General features: G+C 45.1%; 1 protein-coding gene across 1 annotated transcript in view; it reads right to left on the bottom strand.

Annotated features, from left to right (window-relative positions):
* Positions 1–21,298, bottom strand: part of SELENOS (selenoprotein S) — a 52,146-nt gene that overhangs the window by 22,884 nt on the left and 7,964 nt on the right. Inside the window, exon 2 of the mRNA XM_068272450.1 lies at positions 7,579–7,713. Coding sequence (XP_068128551.1) covers positions 7,579–7,713 — 135 coding nt within the window. The remainder of the gene's footprint in view (positions 1–7,578; positions 7,714–21,298) is intronic.

Genomic DNA, 21,298 nt, shown 5'->3' with positions numbered 1-21,298 from the left:
GGGAGATGAATGGTTCAGTTCACTCTCCCTTGTTTGCAGGAAAATGGAGGGGGGGGGGGGGGGGGGGGATGGGTACTTTCATTACCTTGAGTATCAGAAGTGCTTCTGAGATCAGACACAAGGGCAGAACTATATAGTCATAGAGCAGTGTTTCTCAGCATTGTATTGGTATGTACCCCTTTCGAAACCCTGTGCTCACCAAGTACCCCCTAGCATAGTAAACATTATCACAAGTACCCCTTGACAAATATATATACTTAACTGTAGTACATGATAATTGGTTCTAAACAAATTCCAAGCATTTACTATTGCTTTTAATTAGCTAAAACACTAATTTGGTGTTGTTTAAATAAGATTTATCATTGTCTAAAACTCTAAATTTGTTTTTCTTGGTTAAGGAAAAAGGGCGCTGAACGAGGGTGGGCGAAAAGGGTGCCGCCATAGACTTTAATGCAATTATTGTTAATACGGCGAAAAAAAGCAGAGAAAAGGTTGTCGCGAAAAAAATATGGTTAACAACATTAGAACATTATAGTTTTGAAGTAGTTATCTTTTTAGAAGCTTACTATGTTATAGTTTTTGTCATATTTCGTTTATATGTACAGATTTTACATTATCAAAGATATTATCGTTTATGTGTAAAAGGGAGTTTCTGCAGAGGGAGTGTTTAGGGTTAGGCAAAACCAGGGGGAGTGGTTAGGCACCACCGGAGGGGGGGGGGGGGTTGGGTGGAATAAGGGTTAGGCACCCCTGGGGGGTAGTTAGGGTTAGGCACCACCGCGGGGGGGGGGGGGGGGGGAATTAGGGTTACGCACCACGAGGGGGGTGGTTAGGGTTAGGCACCCCTGGGGGGTAATGGGGGGGGGGGGAATTAGGGTTAGGCACCACCAGGGGGGTGGTTAGGGTTAGGCACCCCTGGGGGAGTAATTCGGGGTAGGCACCATCAGAAGAGAGTGTTCTGTGTGAGAGTAGTTGGGTTAAGCTGTATTGTTGAATTACGGAAAGATTTTTAACGTTAATATCTTTTCATTATTATTTCCAGTCTGTAATTAAAATGGTATATATCGTTAACCAAGTTGGACAACGATGTTTATTGTTATCAGATTTAGTTATCCACCCGCGCCATTTTGTTAACAAGCCAAGCCCTTTTTTCCTGCACGCGTATATCAAGCTCGAGTAAACCCTGAAACCATCAGAAGTACCCCCTGGTGTACATGTACCACATGTTGAGAACCTAGGTCATAGAACATAGGGCAGCTGCAATGGAGCCTTGTGGTATGAACATTTCTAAGGGCCCATTTCCACTAGGTGTGAGTTTTTGTTTTTTGCACAATAATTCGCACCCCAATGAATTCCTATTTGCCTGCATCCATTAGATGCTAAATTCAAATCCAGAAGAAAAAAAAAAATGGACAGAAGTGTAAGGCCTCATTCACACGCAAAACGCCAGAGTTTTTTTGCGGCGTTTTGCAGGATTGATTTTTCCGCGATTTCACGCAGAAAAAAAAAATCACTGAATGCTGCGGCGTTTTTGCAAGGATCGCGTTTAGCGCTTCTATAGCACTGAAACGCGATCGCCAGGAAATTGGCTGAAAATGGTGCAGGCGACGCGTTTGCTTTTCGCGTTTTTGCCTGGTTTTGGGCGATTTGCAGCAATTAGCGCAAATTGCCCAAGTAAGAACGGGCCCATAGGGTTTCATTACGCTAGTGCTTTTAAAAAGCGCTAGCGTTTGGCCGAAATCGCGGCAAACCGCTCTAGTGTGAATGGGGCCTTACTATTTTTCAGACTGAATGCTGGTTTTGCATTTGCGTTTTTTCTGCATTTTTGCAATCAATAAAGTCAATAAGACTTCCTTCCAGGATCGCTTTGTAGTGAAATGGAGATGGTAAAAAAAAAAAAAAATTAAATATATATATATATATATATATATATATATATATATATATATATATATATATATATATATATATATATATATATATATATATATATATATATATATATACACACACACACACACACACACACACACACACACACACACACACACACACACACACACACACACACACACACACACATCAAATGAATTTGCAAATTCCAAACTCCTAGTGGAAACATTCCCTAAATAAAACAGAAGAAATGGGAGAAGATATTTGACAGCTGTTATACAATTGCTATAAGAGCAATTATACTATAGCGTATTGCTGTATTTGTTACTGCTTCAGAATAATGGTGGTCTTGCTAGATAGGAAGTCCTGTGACAATTTTGTGTTTGATCGCATGACAGTTATGCCATTAGGTACCATAATACGCAGTTAGTATGATTGATTTGTAGCAGGCCCATTTATAGCCTCATTCACACGCACACAGTTGCTATTGCCCTTTTATTAGGGTGATAGTTGTGGGAGGGAGCCCTCCAAAGTCATGTTTTTCACTATAGCCAAATTAGTGTGAACTGTTCTATGGAGGGGGAAGGTAGAGGGTTTGATGGGCAGTGAATACAGGAGCAGCAGTCACCAGTGCAGGGGATAGAAGAGCACAATGTGCTTATATGTTTGCTGCAGGGCCACAGCATGCATGTGTGTTCCCTTCACATGCCTGTAGCTAGATTTGAAGTGGACCAAACTCTTCCAAAGCACACAATGGAAAGTCTTTATTCCACAAATAGTTGCTGAAGAAATTTACTTATCTGTGTTTTGTTTGTTTAGGCGGATCAACCTGTCTAAATAGTTCTCATTAGCAACTGTAAACCAACTGCAGGAGAGCTCTGCCAGGGCAGCTCTCCACTAAGTAAACACTGAGGCTTATGGCCCATACTCACGAGGGACTTTTGTCGCCTCAACACGCGGCGCGCGCGTGTTGCGGCGACAGGTCGCCCGTGAGTATGGGCCGTCGCGCGCGCGCACCCCGAACTGTCGCCCGTCGCTCATGTCGCCATGCGATTGAAAGTTTCAATCGCATGGCGACAGTCGCCGCCGCACCTCCCCCGCAACTGTCGCTAGTCCGCGTGAGTACGCGGACTAGCGAAAGCAACCTCCATTGTGGTAAATGGAGCTTCCGGCGGGGGGAGGAGGAACGTCGGCGACAGCTTCCGTCTCGCCGCTGGTCCCTCTTCCGCGTGTGTACGCGGAGGGACCTGGCGAGGAGCTGTCGCCGGCCTGTCGCCCACACGCTCACGTGTGCTGGCGACAGGCCACTTCTGCAGCCCGTGAGTACGGGCCATTATGGCCCATACTCACGGGCTACAATTGTTGCCGCAACACGCCCGTGAGTATGCGCCATCGCACGGGCGCGCACCCCGAACTGTCACCCGTCGCTGATGTCGCCAGGCGATTGGCGCGGTCAATCGCCTGGCGACAGTCGCCGCAGCAACTCCGCCGCAACTGTCGCTAGTCCGCGTGAGTACGCGGACTAGCGACAGCAACCTCCATTGAGGTATACGGAGCTTCCGGCGTGGGGAGGAGGAACGTCGGCGACAGCTTCCGTCGCACCGCTGGTCCCTCTTCCGCGTGTGTACGCGGAGGGACCTGGCGAGGAGCTGTCGCCGGCCTGTCGCCCACACGCTCTCGTGTGCTGGCGACAAGCCACTTTTGCAGCCCATGAGTACGGGCCATTAACCACCTGGGCGGTATGGACGAGCTCAGCTCGTCCATCACCGCCGGAGGCTGCCGCTCAGGCCCTGCTGGGCCGATTTGCGCCAAATAAAGAGCAGCACACGCAGCCGGCACTTTGCCAGCCGCGTGTGCTGCCCGATCGCCGCCGCTCTGCGGCGATTCGCCGCGAGCAGCGGCGAAAGAGGGTCCCCCCAGCCGCCTGAGCCCTGCGCAGCCGGAACAAAAAGTTCCGGCCAGCGCTAAGGGCTGGATCGGAGGCGTCTGACGTCAGGACGTCGGCTGACGTCCATGACGTCACTCCGCTCGTCGCTATGGCGACGGTGTAAGCAAAACAAGGAAGGCCGCTCATTGCGGCCTTCCTTGTTTATTCTGGGCGCCGGAGGCGATCGGAAGAACGCCTCCGGAGCGCCCTCTAGTGGGCTTTCATGCAGCCAACTTTCAGTTGGCTGCATGAAATAGTTTTTTTTTTAATTTAAAAAAAACCCTCCCGCAGCCTCCCTGGCGATCTTATCAGAACGCCAGGGTGGTTAAAGGGAACCTTAACTGAGAGGTATATGGATGTTTCCTTTTAACCAATACAAGTTGCCTGGCAGTCCTGCTTGTCTATTGGTTGCAGTAGTGGCTGAATCACACCAGAAACAAGCATGCAGCTAATTCAGTCAGAGCACCTGATCTGCATTCTTGTTGAGGGGCTGTGGCTAAAAGTATTAGAGACTCAGGATCAGCAGGCGATTCAGGCAACTGGTATTATTTTAAAGGGAAAAATCCATATCCTTCTCAGTTTAGGTTCCCTTTGAGGGCTGGTGCATACCAAAGCGGTTCTGGAGCGTTTTTTAAAACGCTTGCAGGGGGGAAACCGCTTGGCTATTGAAAGTGAATGGGATGGTGCACACCAGAGCGGTTCGTTTTTTCCACAGACGCAAACTCGGGGGCTGCAGCATTTTTTAGATTTCTGAGGCATTTCTGCCTCAATGTTAAAGTATAGGAAAGTGGAAAACCGCTCTGAAAAACACTAGACCAGAGCGGTTTTCCAGGCGTTTTTGTTACAGAAGCTGTTCAGTGACAGCATTTATTGTAACAATATTTGTAATCTGCTACACAAAAACGCCCCCAAAACCGCTAGGCATGTTTAGAAATCGTCTCTAAACATGCCTAGAATTGCTCTGAAATCTGCTCCAAAGACCTCTAGCATTTTGCAGATCTGCTAGAGCAGTGTTTTTCAACCAGTGTTGCCTGGTGTGCCGTCCTCTTCTCCCCCTCCCGCCCGTGCCGCCGCTGTTATTAGCATAGCAGCGGCCGCTCTCCCCTCTCCGGCGCCTGTATATTCTAGCAGCGTATCTCCGGCTGCTCTGTCTGTGTGATGCGGAAGGAGGGAGGGCTCGGTTCCCATAGTAACGGCGATACATATCGCCGTTACAGGAAGCCGCTGCCCGGATGCTTCCTTCCGCATCACACAGACAGAGCAGCCGGAGATACGCTGCTAGAATATACACGCGCTGGAGAGGGGAGAGCGGCAGCTGTTAAGGTAATAACAGCGTTGGCCGTGGGGACGGGCGGGAGGCACTATACTGGCTATCCTGGGGCACTATTCTGGGGCACTATACTAGCTATACTGGGGCACTATTCTGGCTATACTGGGGCACTATACTAGCTATACTGGGGCACTATACTGGGGTACTATTCTGGCTATACTGGGGCACTATACTAGCTATACTTGGGCACTATACTGGGGCACTATACTGGCTATACTGGGGCACTATACTAGCTATACTGGGGGGCTATACTGGGGCACTATGCTGGCTATACTGGGGCACTATACTGGCTATACTGGGGCACTATACTGGGGGGCTATACTGGGGCACTATACTGGCTATACTGGGGCACTATACTGGGGGGCTATACTGGGGCACTATACTAGCTATACTGGGGGGCTATACTGGGGCACTATGCTGGCTATACTGGGGCACTATTCTGGGGCACTATACTAGCTATACTGGGGCACTATTCTGGCTATACTGGGGCACTATACTAGCTATACTGGGGCACTATACTGGGGTACTATTCTGGCTATACTGGGGCACTATACTAGCTATACTTGGGCACTATACTGGGGCACTATACTGGCTATACTGGGGCACTATACTAGCTATACTGGGGGGCTATACTGGGGCACTATGCTGGCTATACTGGGGCACTATTCTGGCTATACTGGGGCACTATACTGGCTATACTGGGGCACTATACTGGGGCACTATACTAGCTATACTGGGGGGCTATACTGGGGCACTATGCTGGCTATACTGGGGCACTATTCTGGCTATACTGGGGCACTATACTAGCTATACTGGGGCACTATGCTGGCTATACTGGGGCACTATGCTGGCTATACTGGGGCACTATACTGGCTATACTGGGGCACTATACTGGGGCACTATGCTGGCTATACTGGGGCACTATTCTGGCTATACTGGGGCACTATACTAGCTATACTGGGGCACTATACTGGCTATACTGGGGCACTATGCTGGCTATACTGGGGCACTATGCTGGCTATACTGGGGCACTATGCTGGCTATACTGGGGCACTATTCTGGCTATACTGGGGCACTATACTGGCTATACTGAGGCAACTAAACTCCCTACACTGGGGCAACTATGCTAGCTATGCAGCCGCAACTCCGCCCGTCGACGCCGGAAAAGGTTGGGAACCACTGTGCTAGAGGTTTTTGGTGTGCACTGGGCCTCTCTCTCAGGGCCTTCTGCAAAAGTGAAACCAAGTCAAACTTGAGGAACTTTTTTTTACGATTTCCATAAACTAAAAAAATACTTTTTTCCCCCTATAAAGCTGCTCATGCTGTGTCTAATCTTTTAAAGCAGAGAGGAACTTCTAATTTTAGTTCCACTTTAATGATGAAAAAAGGTCTTCAAGGAAATCACTTCAAGGCAACCTGTTTATTCATCAGTTCCACTGAACCAAAATTATGTAACAAAGCACAAAACATATCAAATACTGTATATTCAAAGTCTATTATACAGCAAAGTTAAAGTGGATCACGAGATAAACTTTTACTCGTTGCACGATTGTGTTCCTTTCATATAGTTTACAGGGCATTCCTCAAGCCAAATACTTTTTTTGTTTTGTTTTAATACTCTAATTCCCTATAAACTAAACAAGCCACGACCACAGCTTTCCACAGTGCCTTGGCATTTGCAGACAGTAGCAAGAGCTTATAGAAGCTCAGTCTAGGCAGTGGGGGAGGGGGTTGTTACTAGCTAGCAGGGATGCTCTCAAATTCGAATTTGGATGAAATTTGAATGGGGTTATTTGAATTTCATCCTACTAATTACTGCAGCTGTGCAGGTGGCCGAGGGGGGGTTAATCTTACCCATCAGGCGTCTTCTTGCTCCGTCCCTCGGCGCCTCTCATGCTGCGTTCCATTCCGGCATCACGTGACTATACACTTCCTCCTTCAACCTGGAAGGAGGAGGTGTATGTAAGCACGTGACCGCCGGATTGGAACGCAGAGTGGGAGGCGCTGAGGGACGGAGCAAGAAGACGCCTGATGGGTAAGATTAACCCCCCCCCAGGCCACCCGCTCAGCTGCAGTAATTAGTAGGATGAAATTGGAATAACCCTATTCGAATTTCATCCGAATTCGAATTTGAGAGCATCCCTGCTAGCCAGAGATTTCAGAGGCAGAGGGGAGGAGGAGAGGGGACTGAGTTTACACACAGGCAAGCTGATAGCATCTCCAGCTCTCAGCCTGTGACAATGTGACAAACAGAACATGGCTGCCCTCATAATATCACTGGAATAAATAGTCATAAAATGTTGAAGCTGTTTGCAGCTAGATATGCTGTGTAAACTATCTAAACTTTAGATAAGATATATAGACAAGTTACTTGTTATAGTTAGTTTTTCATCTTGGATTCGCTTTAAAGCAAGGCTTCAGTAAATACCTGCTGCCGGTCTCTGTGTTGTTGTAGCTGTTGCAAGTAGAGAGCTGACACTGGCTGAATATTTCTGTTTCACAATATACAAAAGGATGCAGCCAAACAAGATGAACCATCCGTAGGTGGATAGAGCTGTGCCAACTGCAGGAGGAAAGGCATCAGAGTAAATATTACATACAAGGTTAAAAGAAGGAGAATGCACAACTTTCTTACAATAATATTGAGGAAGTCTTTCACAGATGGATTTTACTTTCCATAAAAAAACAAAACTACTAGTGGTGTGAGAACTGTCTCCAAACTTAGCTGTTCAGGTCTGTGTGCATCTTTACCTACCGCACGTGCGGCAGTACACCCTGAAACTTCAGCTAAAGTCCCAGGTGTGTAGATACTCGTCTGTTCATTTCTATGCGTGCCCCCATCATCGCCTGTTAGAGCACTGATTGGTGAAAGCCAAAGTGCCTGATCCAAGAAGGATCACTGCTGCAAACAATAGCAGTGATCATTCATTGAAACTGTGAAAACATGCAAACTTTCACTTTCCTGATAACTTAGAATCCTGTGATTGATGCTTGTTGCACACCTAATGTTAGCGGTGCGCAGAAATCAACCTTCACATGACCCTGTGCCATGGGGCGGCAACAGGGTCATATGCATAGTGCCACCCCTCGGCTAGTATCATACTCCCTGCTGGGCGGCAAGTACGTCCCTGGGATTCCAGTTGGTCAATGCATGCACGCCGTGTCCCAACATGCGCCTGTCATGCACCTTTACTGAGTTGCCCATTGACTTGCATTACTGCATGATTTGTACAGTAGCTACGGATCATACAGATCATGTGGTAACGCCCTGCAGCCTTTGCGTCGGCATTGCAACAATTTGGATACTTCCAGCACACTGCATTGCGTGTAGTGTGCAAGTCTCCATAGACTTGCATGGCTCTTGTGGAGAGGAAGAGTAACGCATTGCGAAGCAGCGTGCAAGAGGCCTCAGCGTATTAAGCACACAGGAGACATTTAGTGGACGTATTTAATATTGTATTACAAAAAAAATCGTATTAATAAAAAGCAGATTAACTCCTTCTTTCCCCTCCCCACCCCCATAGTTACCAAAATAAAAAAAACATGGGGGGAAAAAAAAAAAAAGAAAAAGATTCAAAGTGACAGAATTTAAAAGCAAATACATAAATTGTTATGGTATGACTTAGCTTTTAATGTATGTATGCCATGAGAGTATATTCCTCTTATTTTTACATAGAAAGGCCTATAATTATTTATAGAGTACAATGAAAAAAAAAAAAAAAAACAATTAAAATATTGTCAACGTATATATACATATCTATCTATCTATCTATCTATCTATCTATCTATCTATCTATCTATCTATCTAAAATACATATATCCAGGCACATCACATCTAGTTAGGACATTAAATAAGTTAAGGAAAGGGAGGTGCTGAAGGGGGTGTGGCTAGAAAACAGCAAAAATATATTAACCCTTCGCACTCTCACATGCAAATGTTCAAACAAATGCATTCACAGATTTACTCATCCAGGCACAACTGTTATCCCTACAGCTAAGTTAAAAGCCGGGGTCTTAGTTCACAGAAGAATGCATTCTTATGCTTAGTCACCTATACTGCGCAGAAGTACCCAGGTAAACATAGGTGTCCTAACGCTAGCCCTGTAACATGCATAGTACAGACATGCAAACACATTCATTGCATCAAACCTATCAATGGATTATGAGCACACATCCTAACGTCCTCTCCTGGGACTCTCCTGCATGTTACAGGGCTAGAATTAGGACACCTATGTTTACCTGGGTACTTCTGCGCAGTATAGGTGACTAAGCACAAGAATGCATTCTTCTGTGAACTAAGACCCCGGCTTTTAACTTAGCTGTAGGGATAACAGTTGTGCCTGAATTAGTAAATCTGTGAATGCATTTGTTTGAACATTTGCATGTGAGAGTGCGAAGGGTTAATATATTTTTATCTATCTATCTACATATATATACACACACACACACACACACACACACACACACAGATCAAAAGTTTGGACACACCTTCTCATTCAAAGAGTTTTCTTCATTTTCAGGACTATGAACATTGCAGATTCACACTGAAGGCATCCAAACTATGAATTAACACATGTGGAAGTATAGAACATAACCAAAAAGTGTGAAACAACTGAAAATATGTCATATTATAGGTTCTTCAAAGTAGCCACCTTTTGCTTTGATTACTGCTTTGCACATTCTTGGCACTCTCTTGATGAGCTTCAAGAGGTAGTCACCTGAAATAGTCTTCCAACAGTTTTAAAGGAATTCCCAGAGATGCTTAGCACTTGTTGGTCCTTTTGCCTTCACTCTGCGGTCCAGCTCACCCCAAACCATCTCGATTGGGTTAAGGTCTGGTGACTGTGGAGGCCAGGTCATCTGGCGCAGCACCCCATCACTCTCCTTCCTGGTCAAATAGCCCTTACACAGCCTGGAGGTGTGTTTGGGGTCATTGTCCTGTGGAAAAATAAATGATGGTCCAAATAAACGCAAACCGGATGGAATAGCATGCCGCTGCAAGATGCTGTAGTAGCCATGCTGGTTCAGTATGCCTTCAATTTTGAATAAATCCCCAACTGTGTCACCAGCAAAGCACCCCCACACCATCACACCTCCTCCTCCATGCTTCACGGTGGGAACCAGGCATGTAGAGTCCATCCGTTCACCTTTTCTGTGTCGCACAAAGACACGGTGGTTGGAACCAAAAATCTCAAATTTGGACTCATCAGACCAAAGCACAGATTTCCACTGGTCTAATGTCCATTCCTTGTGTTCTTTAGCCCAAACAAGTCTCTTCTGCTTGTTGCCTGTCCTTAGCAGTGGTTTTCTAGCAGATATTCTACCATGAAGGCCTGATTCACACAGTCTCCTCTTAACAGCTGTTCTAGAGATGTGTCTGCTGCTAGAACAATGTGTGGCATTGACCTGGTCTCTAATCTGAGCTGCTGTTAACCTGCAATTTCTGAGGCTGGTGACTCGGATGAACTTATCCTCCGCAGCAGAGGTGACTCTTGGTCTTCCTTTCCTGGGGCGGTTCGCATGTGAGCCAGTTTCTTTGTAGTGTTTGATGGTTTTTGAGACTGCACTTGGGGATACTTTCAAAGTTTTCCCCATTTTTCAGACTGGCTGACCTTCATTTCTTAAAGTAATGATGGCCACTTGCTTTTCTTTACTTAACTGCTTTTTTCTTGCCATAATACAAATTCTAACAGTCTTTTCAGTAGGACTATCAGCAGTATATCCATCTGACTTCTCCACAACGTAACTGATATTCCCAACCCCATTTATAAGGCAAGAAATGCCACTTATTAAACTTGACAGGGCACACTTGTGAAGTGAAAACCATTTCAGGTGACTACCTCTTGCAGCTCATCAAGAGAATGCCAAGAGTGTGCAAAGCAGTAATCAAAGCAAAAGGTGGCTACTTTGAAGAACCTAGAATATGACATATTTTCAGTTGTTTCACACTTTTTGGTTATGTACTATACTTCCACATGTGTTAATTCATAGTTTAGATGCATTCAGTATGAATCTACAATGTTCATAGTCATGAAAATAAAGAAAACTCTTTGAATGAGAAGGTGTGTCCAAACTTTTGGTCTGTACTGTATATATGTTACGGCCAGAACCCGCAGTGTGGCCACTTCTAGTTCTGGCCGGCCACTTCGGGTTCTGGCCGGCCAATATGCGAAGTGGCCGCAGCGCAGCGGCCAATGTGAGAAATGTTTTGTTTACGCCGTCTCGCTGCGGCCAAATTGATGACAAAACTTGCTTAACCACTTGCCGACCGCACGCTTATACCGTGCGTCGGCAAAGTGGCAGCTGCAGGACCAGCGACGCAGTATTGTGTCGCCAGCTGCAGCCTAATTAATCAGGAAGCAGCCGCTCGTACGAGCGGCTGCTTCCTGTCAATTCACGGCGGGGGGCTCCGTGAATAGCCTGCGGGCCGCCGATGGCGGCTCGCAGGCTAAATGTAAACACAAGCGGAAATAATCCGCTTTGTTTACATTTGTACGGCGCTGCTGCGCAGCAGCGCCGTAAGGCAGATAGGCGATCCCCGGCCAATCAGCGGCCGGGGATCGCCGCCATGTGACAGGGGACGTCCTGTCACTGGCTGCACAGGACGGATAGCGTCCTGTGCAGCCCAGATCTCCCGGGGGTGGCAGGTAGGAGAGGGAGGGGGAGGATTTCGCCGCGGAGGGGGGCTTTGAGGTGCCCCCCCCCCGCAAAATGCCAGCCAGGAGGAGCGATCAGACCCCCCCTGCACATCATCCCCCTAGTGGGGAAAAAAGGGGGGCGATCTGATCGCTCTGAGTGCCCTTTGATCTGTGCTGGGGGCTGCAGAGCCCACCCAGCACAGATCACCTAAAACAGCGCTGGTCCTTAAGGGGGGGTAAAGGGTGGGTCCTCAAGTGGTTAATTGAATGAAATATCGCCGGCGGCAATGTAATAGATGAAGCCGCCGGCTTTCGCACTGCCTCTCCCCGATCCCCCCCCCCTCCCTCCTCTCCCCGCCTCCCATACAATACGTAGCAGCCGGCAGGGACATGCAGCCGGAGAGTCGTTCGTCGCGGCAGGGGAATCCTGCCGTTCCTGCAGAGCGGGTGCTGGCAGAAGCGATGTCTGCAGCCTCCCCCGCTCTGTTGCCCCTGCTGCGACGAACGACTCTCCGGCTGCATGTCCCTGCCGGCTGCTACGTATTGTATGGGAGGCGGGGAGAGGAGGGAGGGGGGAAATCGGGGAGAGGCAGTGCGAAAGCCGGCGGCTTCATCTATTACATTGCCGCCGGCTATATTTCATTCAATTAAGCAAGTTTTGTCATCAATTTGGCCGCAGCGAGACGGCGTAAACATTAAATTTCTCACATTGGCCGCTGCGCTGCGGCCACTTCGCATATTGGCCGGCCAGAACCCGAAGTGGCCGGCCAGAACTAGAAGTGGCCACACTTCAGGTTCTGGCCGTAACATATGTACACAGTGGTTGGCAAAAGTATTTGGCCCCCTTGAAGTTTTCCACATTTTGTCATATTACTGCCACAAACATGATTCAATTTTATTGGAATTCCACATGAAAGACCAACACAACGTGGTGTACACGTGAGAAGTGGAACGAAAATCATACATGATTCCAAACATTTAAAAAATAAAAATAACTGCAAAGTGGGGTGTGCGTAATTGTTCAGCCCCCTGAGTTAATACTTTGCACAACCATCTTTTGCTGCAATTACAGCTGCCAGTCTTTTAAGGTATGTCTCTACCAGCTTTTCACATCTAGAGACTGAAATCCTTGCCCATTCTTCTTTGCAAAACAGCTCCAGCTCAGTCAGATTAGATGGACAGTGTTTGTGAACAGCAGTTTTTAGATCCTGCCACAGATTCTCGATTGGATTTAGATCTGGACTTTGACTGTGCCATTCTAACACATGGATATGTTTTGTTTTGTACCATTCCATTGTTGCCCTGGCTTCAGGTTTAGGATCGTTGTCCTGCTGGAAGGTGAACCTCCGCCTTAGTCTAAAGTCTTTTGCAGACTCCAAGAGGTTTTCTTCCAATATTGCCCTATATTTGGCTCCATCCATCTACTCATCAGCTCTGACCAGCTTCCCTGTCCCTGCTGAAGAGAAGCACCCCCAGAGCATGATGCTGCACCACCATATTTGACAGTGGGGATGGTGTGTTCAGAGTGATGTGCACATAGCGTTTTGCATTTTGGCCAAAAAGTTCCATTTTGGTATCATCTGACCAGAGCACCTTCTTCCACATGTTTGCTGTGTCCCCCACATGGCTTGTGGCAAACTGCAAACATATCTTCTTATGCTTTTCTGTTAACAACGGCTTTCTTCTTGCCATTCTTCCATAAAGGCCAACTTTGTGCAGTGCATGACTAATAGTTGTCCTATGGACAGATTCCCCCACCTGAGCTGTAGATCTCTGCAGCTTGTCCAGAGTCACCATGGGCCTCTTGACTGAATTTCTGATCAGCGCTCTCCTTGTTCAGCCTGTGAGTTTAGGTGGATGGCCTTGTCTTGGTTGGTTTACAGTTGTGCCATACTCCTTCCATTTCTTTAAATTTCTCAATAACTTTATCCCTGACCTGTCTGGTGTGTTCTTTGGACTTCATGGTGTTGTTGCTCCCAATATTCTCTTAGACAACCTCTGAGGCCGTCACAGAGCAGCTGTACTTGTACTGACATTAGATTACACACAGGTGCACTCTATTTAGTCATTAGCACTCATCAGGCAATGTCTATGGGCAATTGACTGCACTCAGACCAAACGACTGCACTCAGACCAAAGGGGGCTGAATAATTACTCACACCTCACTTTGCAGTTATTTGTAAAAAATGTTTGGAATCATGTATGATTTTCGTACCACTTCTCACATGTACACCACTTTTCTTGTTTTAGAGTTTTAATGGTGTGATTTTGGGGGGGGGGGGGGGGGGGGGGGGCTGGGTTTGTCGCTTTTCCATCCGAGCACCTATTTACAATTTTGTATTAATAAAGTTGAGAAATTCTTTGCACCAATTTATACTCTTTGGCAAAGTTATTGGTCAGATTGTTGTGCCTAGATCTTTTATTATACCACTTTGTATTGGTAGTTCACGTGGAATTCCAATAAAATTGATTTATGTTTGTGGCAGTAATATAACAAAATGTGGAAATATGCAAGGGGGCTGAATACTTTTGCAAACCACTATATATATATATATATATATATATATATATATATATATATATATATATATATATATATATATATATATATATATATATATATATATTTCATACTGAAGGCCATCCTCACATTCTGTCATGAAGTCTACAGCTTTTTCACCAGATCTACAACTACTAATACAAGATTGCCCTCTAGTGAGGAAATTACATCACTAAAAGAAGAGTTGAGTATGTAGAAAACTGTCACACACCTATTTATACTGGCAGAAGACTTTACAGAAATGAATAGGCTATTCAAGATAATATTGTCAAGCTGCAATGAACAATATTACACTTCATTCTACAGATGAAATCAAATAGTTTAGTCTATAAATATTTTTCCACTGCTCTGAGCCGTGAGGAGCCTCTCCCATCCACTATGTTAGATTTTATTCTTCCTTGCAGTAGGTTTGGGCGTGAGATTACGGATATTCTCATAACTCTGATATGACGCTGTTTTTCATGCAAGCCTGTTATTCTAACCGCAACCCTGACCTAGACCAGACTAACTGACTAGACCAAAACCTGTCGGTTCTGTCAGATTTCTACTACCTACTGTGACAGCAAGATGGGAGAAAAGTAATTTATGGCTCATTTTAACCACTTAAGCTGGCCACTAACTGTCCAATTTCTAGCGAAAAATCATTCGAGCGATCAGAAATTCTGATCGGACGAAAAATCGTTCACTACACCATCAACTAACCAATCATTGCTTCCTATCTATCACGACCACCAAGAAAATCCAAATTTTCGTTCGACGAAAATTCATTCGGGCGACATTTTTTTCACTCGTTCATAATCGATTGTGTCCACCAATGGAGATTATTTACAACCAATCCGATCAGAATTTCTGATCGCTCGAACGATTTTTCGCTAGAAATTGGACCGTTAGTGGCCAGCTTAAAGCGCGCAGGGTTTGTTTCACAATGAATTGATCTATATCTTGTTTTTTCCGCCACCAATTAGGCTTTCTTTGGGTGATACATTTTGCTAAGAATTAATTTATTCTAAATCCATTTTAAAGAGAACCCGAGGTGTGTTTAAAGAATGTTATCTGCATACAGAGGCTGGATCTGCCTATACAGCCCAGCCTCTGTTGCTATCCCAAACCCCACTAAGGTCCCCCTGCACTCTGCAATCAGACATAAATCACAGCCGTGCTGTGAGGCTGTGTTTACATCTGTAGTGTCAGTCTCGGCTGCTCCCCCGCCTCCTGCAGAGCTCCAGTCCCTGCCCCCGTCCCTTCCCTCCAATCAGCAGGGAGGGAAGGGATGCAGGCGGGGACTGGGGTTCTGCAGGAGGCGGGGAGAGCAGCAGACTGACACTATAGAGATAAACACAGCCAGCTCTGACAAGCTGTTTGTCAGCAGCACGGCTGTGATTTATGAGGGATTGCAGAGTGCAGGGGGAGCTTAGGGGGATTTGGGATAGCAACAGAGGCTGGGCTGTATAGGCAGATCCAGCCTCTGTATGCAGATAATATTCTTCAAACCCACCTCGGGTTCTCTTTAACAGGAATATTAAGAAAAATGGAAATTTTGTTTGATTATTTCTCAGTTTTCGGCCATTATAGTTTGAAATTCATACATGCTACGGTAATTAAAACCCATGTATTTTATTTGCCCATTTGTCCCGCTTATTACGTCTCTATCACAACGTATGGCGCCGATATTTTATTTGGAAATAAAGGTGCATTTTTTCCATTTGCGTCCATCACTATTTACAAGCCCATAATTTAAAAAAAATTATATTAATACACTCATTTGACATGCATATTTAAAAAGTTCAGACCCTTAGGTAACGATTTATGTTTTTTTTTTTTTAATTGAAATTTATTTTTTTTATTCAAAAATTTACTTGGGAAATTTTTGGTGTGGGGAGGTAAACAGGGGATTTTACATGTAAAATAATTTATTTCTTTTATAAAACATGGATGTGGGTGTAGTTTTACTATTTGGCCACAAGATGGCCATAGTTAAAAAGTCCTGGGAGTGATCGATCTCACTCCCAGGAAGAAGAATGAAGACGGGACACTTTTTTTCACTTAGAAAAACTGCAGTCTCTAATAAGAGGCTGTCGGATTTTCTGCGGGGGACATTGATCAGTGAATGGGATCTATAATCCCTAATAGCCAGCAGCGGGAGCACGCGCGGCCCGCGGGAGTGCACGCAGCCTATCTGGACAAAAATGTTCGTCCAGATAGGCTTAAGTGGTTAATGTGGAAGAAACATATTTCTTATTTGTATGTGTTTACATGTATTTTAAATTTTAAAATTTTTCGCGATAGTGGTCCTTTAAAGTGAGATGGAGGGGACAAAATAATTTATGTACCTGGGGCTGTAGTAAGTTAGCCCCGTCTGTGTCCTCCAGGTACGATCTGTTACAGTGCTGCAGCTAAATTAAAGTCTGCCACCCAGGGACTACTGTGCATGCGCTGCACCCGGAAGTGTGTTGCCTCAATCGCACTCTCGTGGTCAGAAGCGTTCTGTGCATGCGCAGTTACAAGTCTGTACTAACTGCAGCCAGTCACGGACTTTACCGGGGCTGACAGCGGCAAATGGTCGTAAGCCCCAGGAAGGTAAAAATCCTCTAATCCTTCCTGTCTCAGGTACACTTTAAGCTCCATACACATGCCAGATGAAACTCGACTGAGGCGGCTGATAACAACTGCTGTCTCCAACATGCGTACACGGACCTCTGAAGATGTCCCGTTGTATCTGTCACCAAGACAGTCACATCACATTCTTTATGTTGCAAGATGGAGCCTCTTCTAAACTGACTTGTTGTTTCGGCACATCCCACAGATTATCAGTCTGATTGATATCTGGGTAATTTTGAGGCCAAAGATATTAGGATTCATTCTGAAACCTGCGTGCCCACTGTGAGCTTTTTGTGCCAAACGCAAGAGACACACATGCAATGTTTTGCTATGGGCCTCTCGCAATTCTGTGATCTTTGGGTTTCTTTGCACTAACTTTTTGTGTTTACGTTGCAGGAACAAAACTGCCTTTACTAACTCTTTCAGGGCCACACGCAGTAAATCTATAGCGGTGTACATTTTACTACTCCGGCTCAATCACACGTTCCTGCTAGGGATGATAAATAAGGTTCAAAAAGTTTTGAGTACATACAAGATTGTGTAAATTTTGTATGCAAATACATGTGGCCAGGGTTTTAATCCAGTGCACTCCCACCTTCCTCTGTCTGTGTTTTTTGTCAGCATGCACACAGCTTATGCTGGTGTGTGTGCATGGTGCGAATGGATACATTACGTTAGCTCCCTTGTGCGATTGGTATGATGCGCTATCTGTCCCAGGAGAGGACATAAGGATGTGTGCTACTAATCCCTAGATAGGTTTGATGCAATGAATGTTAGCATGTCTGCACTATGCATGTTACAGGGCCAGAGTTAGGACACCTACGATTACCTGGGTACTTCTGCGCAGTGTAGGTGATTAACCTCCCTGGCGTTCAATTTCCCCAGGATTTCTGTGCAAAAAGTGATCCAATTAATTTTCATAACCTTTTTTGTGTATGCACGTCAATACTGTTCACAGCATGTTTTGTATAAGTCAACACCGCTAAGGAGGTTAAGCAAGGGAATGCATTCATTTACAAACTAAGACCCCGGCTTTTAACTTAGCTGTAGGGATAACAGTGGTGCCTAGATGAGTGAATCTGTGAATGAATTTGTTTGAACATTTGCATGCGAGTGTGCAAAGGGTTAATTGTTTTCTGCTCCTTTTCCACAGGTAGCTGAACTGCAAACTCAGTAAGCAGTTGCCAAGCAGCAGCGAGCAGTTGCCAAGCAGCAACAACAAGCAGCTCTCAGGCAGCAGTAAGCAGTTGTGAGAGTTCGACAGTCTTTTCACTGCCAATCAACTGCTCGTGGAAAAGAGCCCTCAAATTGATTGGTCCACTTTCAAGCTGCATATATTTGCATACAATCAGGTTTGTGCTACTGCGCACAAGTGCCTATATAGACGACTTTTTTTTAATCTAAAGGTCCGTGCACACATCCACTTCTTATCTGCAGATGACTGGCCAATTTTGCCATGTAGTATGAGATCATACCTACACAGACTGTTCATAGCATTCAAAAACTGTTGGTCCTCATACTACATGGCAGTGGTAAAATTGGCCAGTCATCTGCAGATAAGTGGATGTGTGTACGGACCTTTAGATAAAAAAAGTAGTCTAAATAGGCACTTGTGCACAGTAGCACAAACCTGATTGTATAAAATTGTATAGGAGCCTAAAGCCTAGTACACACTTTCAACTATGATTGACCAATCACTGACAAAATCCAACAGTTGGATTGACTTGAGCTGCATCTTATCAGTCGTTGGTCGCCTCTCATCAGTGATAACGCCTTGTCGTTTTCACTTCTTTTACTTGACAAAAGTTGTCCAACTTCTTCAAGTTGTTTGATAATCGTGCATGTAACCACTTAAAGCCAATGGGTACCTATTTAAAAAAGAAAAAGTCAGATACTCACCTAAGAAGAGGGAAGGCTCCGTCCTATTAAGCCTTCCCTCTCCTCTCCCGGTGCCCCCGGTGCTGCGCTGGCTCCCCCGTTCGCGTCCGCTGCCGCAGGGAGGTCTTCGGGAGCACTCGGGCTTCCGAAGACGGGCCGCTCCATACTACGTACGCGCGAGTGCGTCATAGAGGGCGCTCGCGCACGCGTAGTATGGAGTGGCCGCGTCATCGGGAGACAGAGTGCTCCGGAAGGCTTCCGAAAGCTGCCGAAGGCATGTGGAAGTAGCAGTATTTGACCGAACTGGTCGAATACTGCCACGGGGGATCCTGCGCGGGACCGGGCACCGGGAGAGGAGGGGGAAGGCTCATTAGGACTGAGCCTTCCCTCTCCTTAGGTGAGTATCTGACTTTTTCTTTTTTAATCTGGTAAACATTCACTTTAAGGACTGCAGTCATAAAACCCCTTAAGGACCAGAGCCTTTTTTTCCATTCAGACCACTGCAGCTTTAGCGGTTTATTGCTCGGTCATACAACCTACCACCTAAATGAATTTTACCTCCTTTTCTTGTCACTAATACAGCTTTCTTTTGGTGCTATTTGATTGCTGCTGCGAGTTTTAGTTTTTATTATATTCATCAAAAAAAAAGACATGAATTTTGTCAAAAAAAATGACTTTTTTTACTTTCTGTGCTGACATTTTTCAAATAAGGGCTGGTTCACACGGGCGTCTGCTGAGCTTTTGCTTGGCATTGCGTTCAAACGCCAGCGTTTAAAAGCTAGCTTTTGAAAAGCGTTACAAGGCTAGCAGTTCTGGTCTCTGCTATTGTTTCCTCGCGTTTACTGCCTCTGAAAGCAGCATGTTGCTTTTGAGACTAGACGCAACGCTGGGATCTACTGCCAGGCTTTCATGAAAGCCTGCAAAAGCCAGCTCTAAACGCTCCCATTCACTTGCATGGGATGGCAGTAGATCCCAAAAAACGCTGCGTCTGAAACGCTGCGTTAAACGCCACAAAAACGCCCGTCTGAACCAGCCCTAAAGTAAAATTTCCTATACATTTGAGCGCGAAAGTTATTCTGCTACATGTCTTTGATAAAAAAAAAAAACCATTCAGTGTATATTTATTAGTTTGGGTAAAAGTTATAGCGTTTACAATCTATGGTGCAAAAAGTGAATTTTCCCATTTTGAAGCATCTCCTACTTTTCTGAGCACCTGTCATGTTTCATGAGGTGCTAAAATTCCAGGATAGTATAAATACCCCCCAAATGACCCCATTTTGGAAAGAAGACATCCCAAAGTATTCACTGAGAGGCATGGTGAGTTCAATGAATATTTTATTTTTTGTCACAAGTTAGCGGAAAATGACACTTTGTGACAAAAAAAAAAAAAAAAAAAAGGGAAAAAAAAAGTTTCCATTTTTTCTAACTTGCGACAAAAAAAAAATGAAATCTGCCACGGACTTCTCAGTCATACAAGCTACCATCTAAATGAATTTTACCTCCTTTTCTTGTCACTAATACAGCTTTCTTTTGGTGCTAATTGATTGCTGCTGCGATTTTTACTTTTTATTATATTCATCAAAAAAGACATGAATTTTGGCAAAAAAAAAGATTTTTTTTGTGCTGACATTTTTCAAATAAAGTAAAATTTCTGTATACATGCAGCGCGAAAAATGTGGACAAACATGTTTTTGATAAAAAAAAACCCATTCAGTGTATATTTATTGGTTTGGGTAAAAGTTATAGCATTTACAAACTATGGTGCAAAAATTGAATTTTCCCATTTTGAAGCATCTCTCTCATTTCTGAGCACCTGTCAGGTGTCATGAGGTGCTAGAATTCCAGGATAGTATAAATACCCCCCAAATGACCCCATTTTGGAAAGAAGACACCCCAAAGTATTCACTAAGAGGCATGGTGAGTTCATAGAAGATTTTATCTTTTGTCACAAGTTAGCGGAAAATGACACTTTGTGACAAAAAAAAAAAACAAAACAAAAAAAAAACAAGTTTCCATTTCTGCTAACTGGTGACAAAAAAAATGAAATCTGCCACGGACTCATTTGTGGGGTGTGTTTACTGTCCTGGCATTTTGGGGGGTGCTAAATTGTAAGCACCCCTGTAAAGCCTAAAGGTGCTCATTGGACTTAGGGCCCCTTAGCGCAGTTAGGCTGCAAAAAAGTGCCACACGTGGTATTGCCGTACTCAGGAGAAGTAGTATAATGTGTTTTGGGGTGTATTTTTACACATACCCATGCTGGGTGGGAGAAATATCTCTGTAAAGGACAATTTTTTAAATTTTTTTTACACACAATTGTCCATTTACAGAGATATTTCTCCCACTCAGCATGGGTATGTGTAAAAATACACCCCAAAACACATTATACTACTTCTCCTGAGTACGGCGATACCACGTGTGGCACTTTTTTGCACCCTAACTGCGCTAAGGGGCCCAAAGTCCAATGAGTACCTTTA

The sequence above is a fragment of the Hyperolius riggenbachi genome, chromosome 3 (genome assembly GCF_040937935.1).
Source record: "Hyperolius riggenbachi isolate aHypRig1 chromosome 3, aHypRig1.pri, whole genome shotgun sequence".
NCBI lineage: Eukaryota > Metazoa > Chordata > Amphibia > Anura > Hyperoliidae > Hyperolius > Hyperolius riggenbachi.
This window is presented reverse-complemented; position numbering and strand designations above follow the sequence as displayed.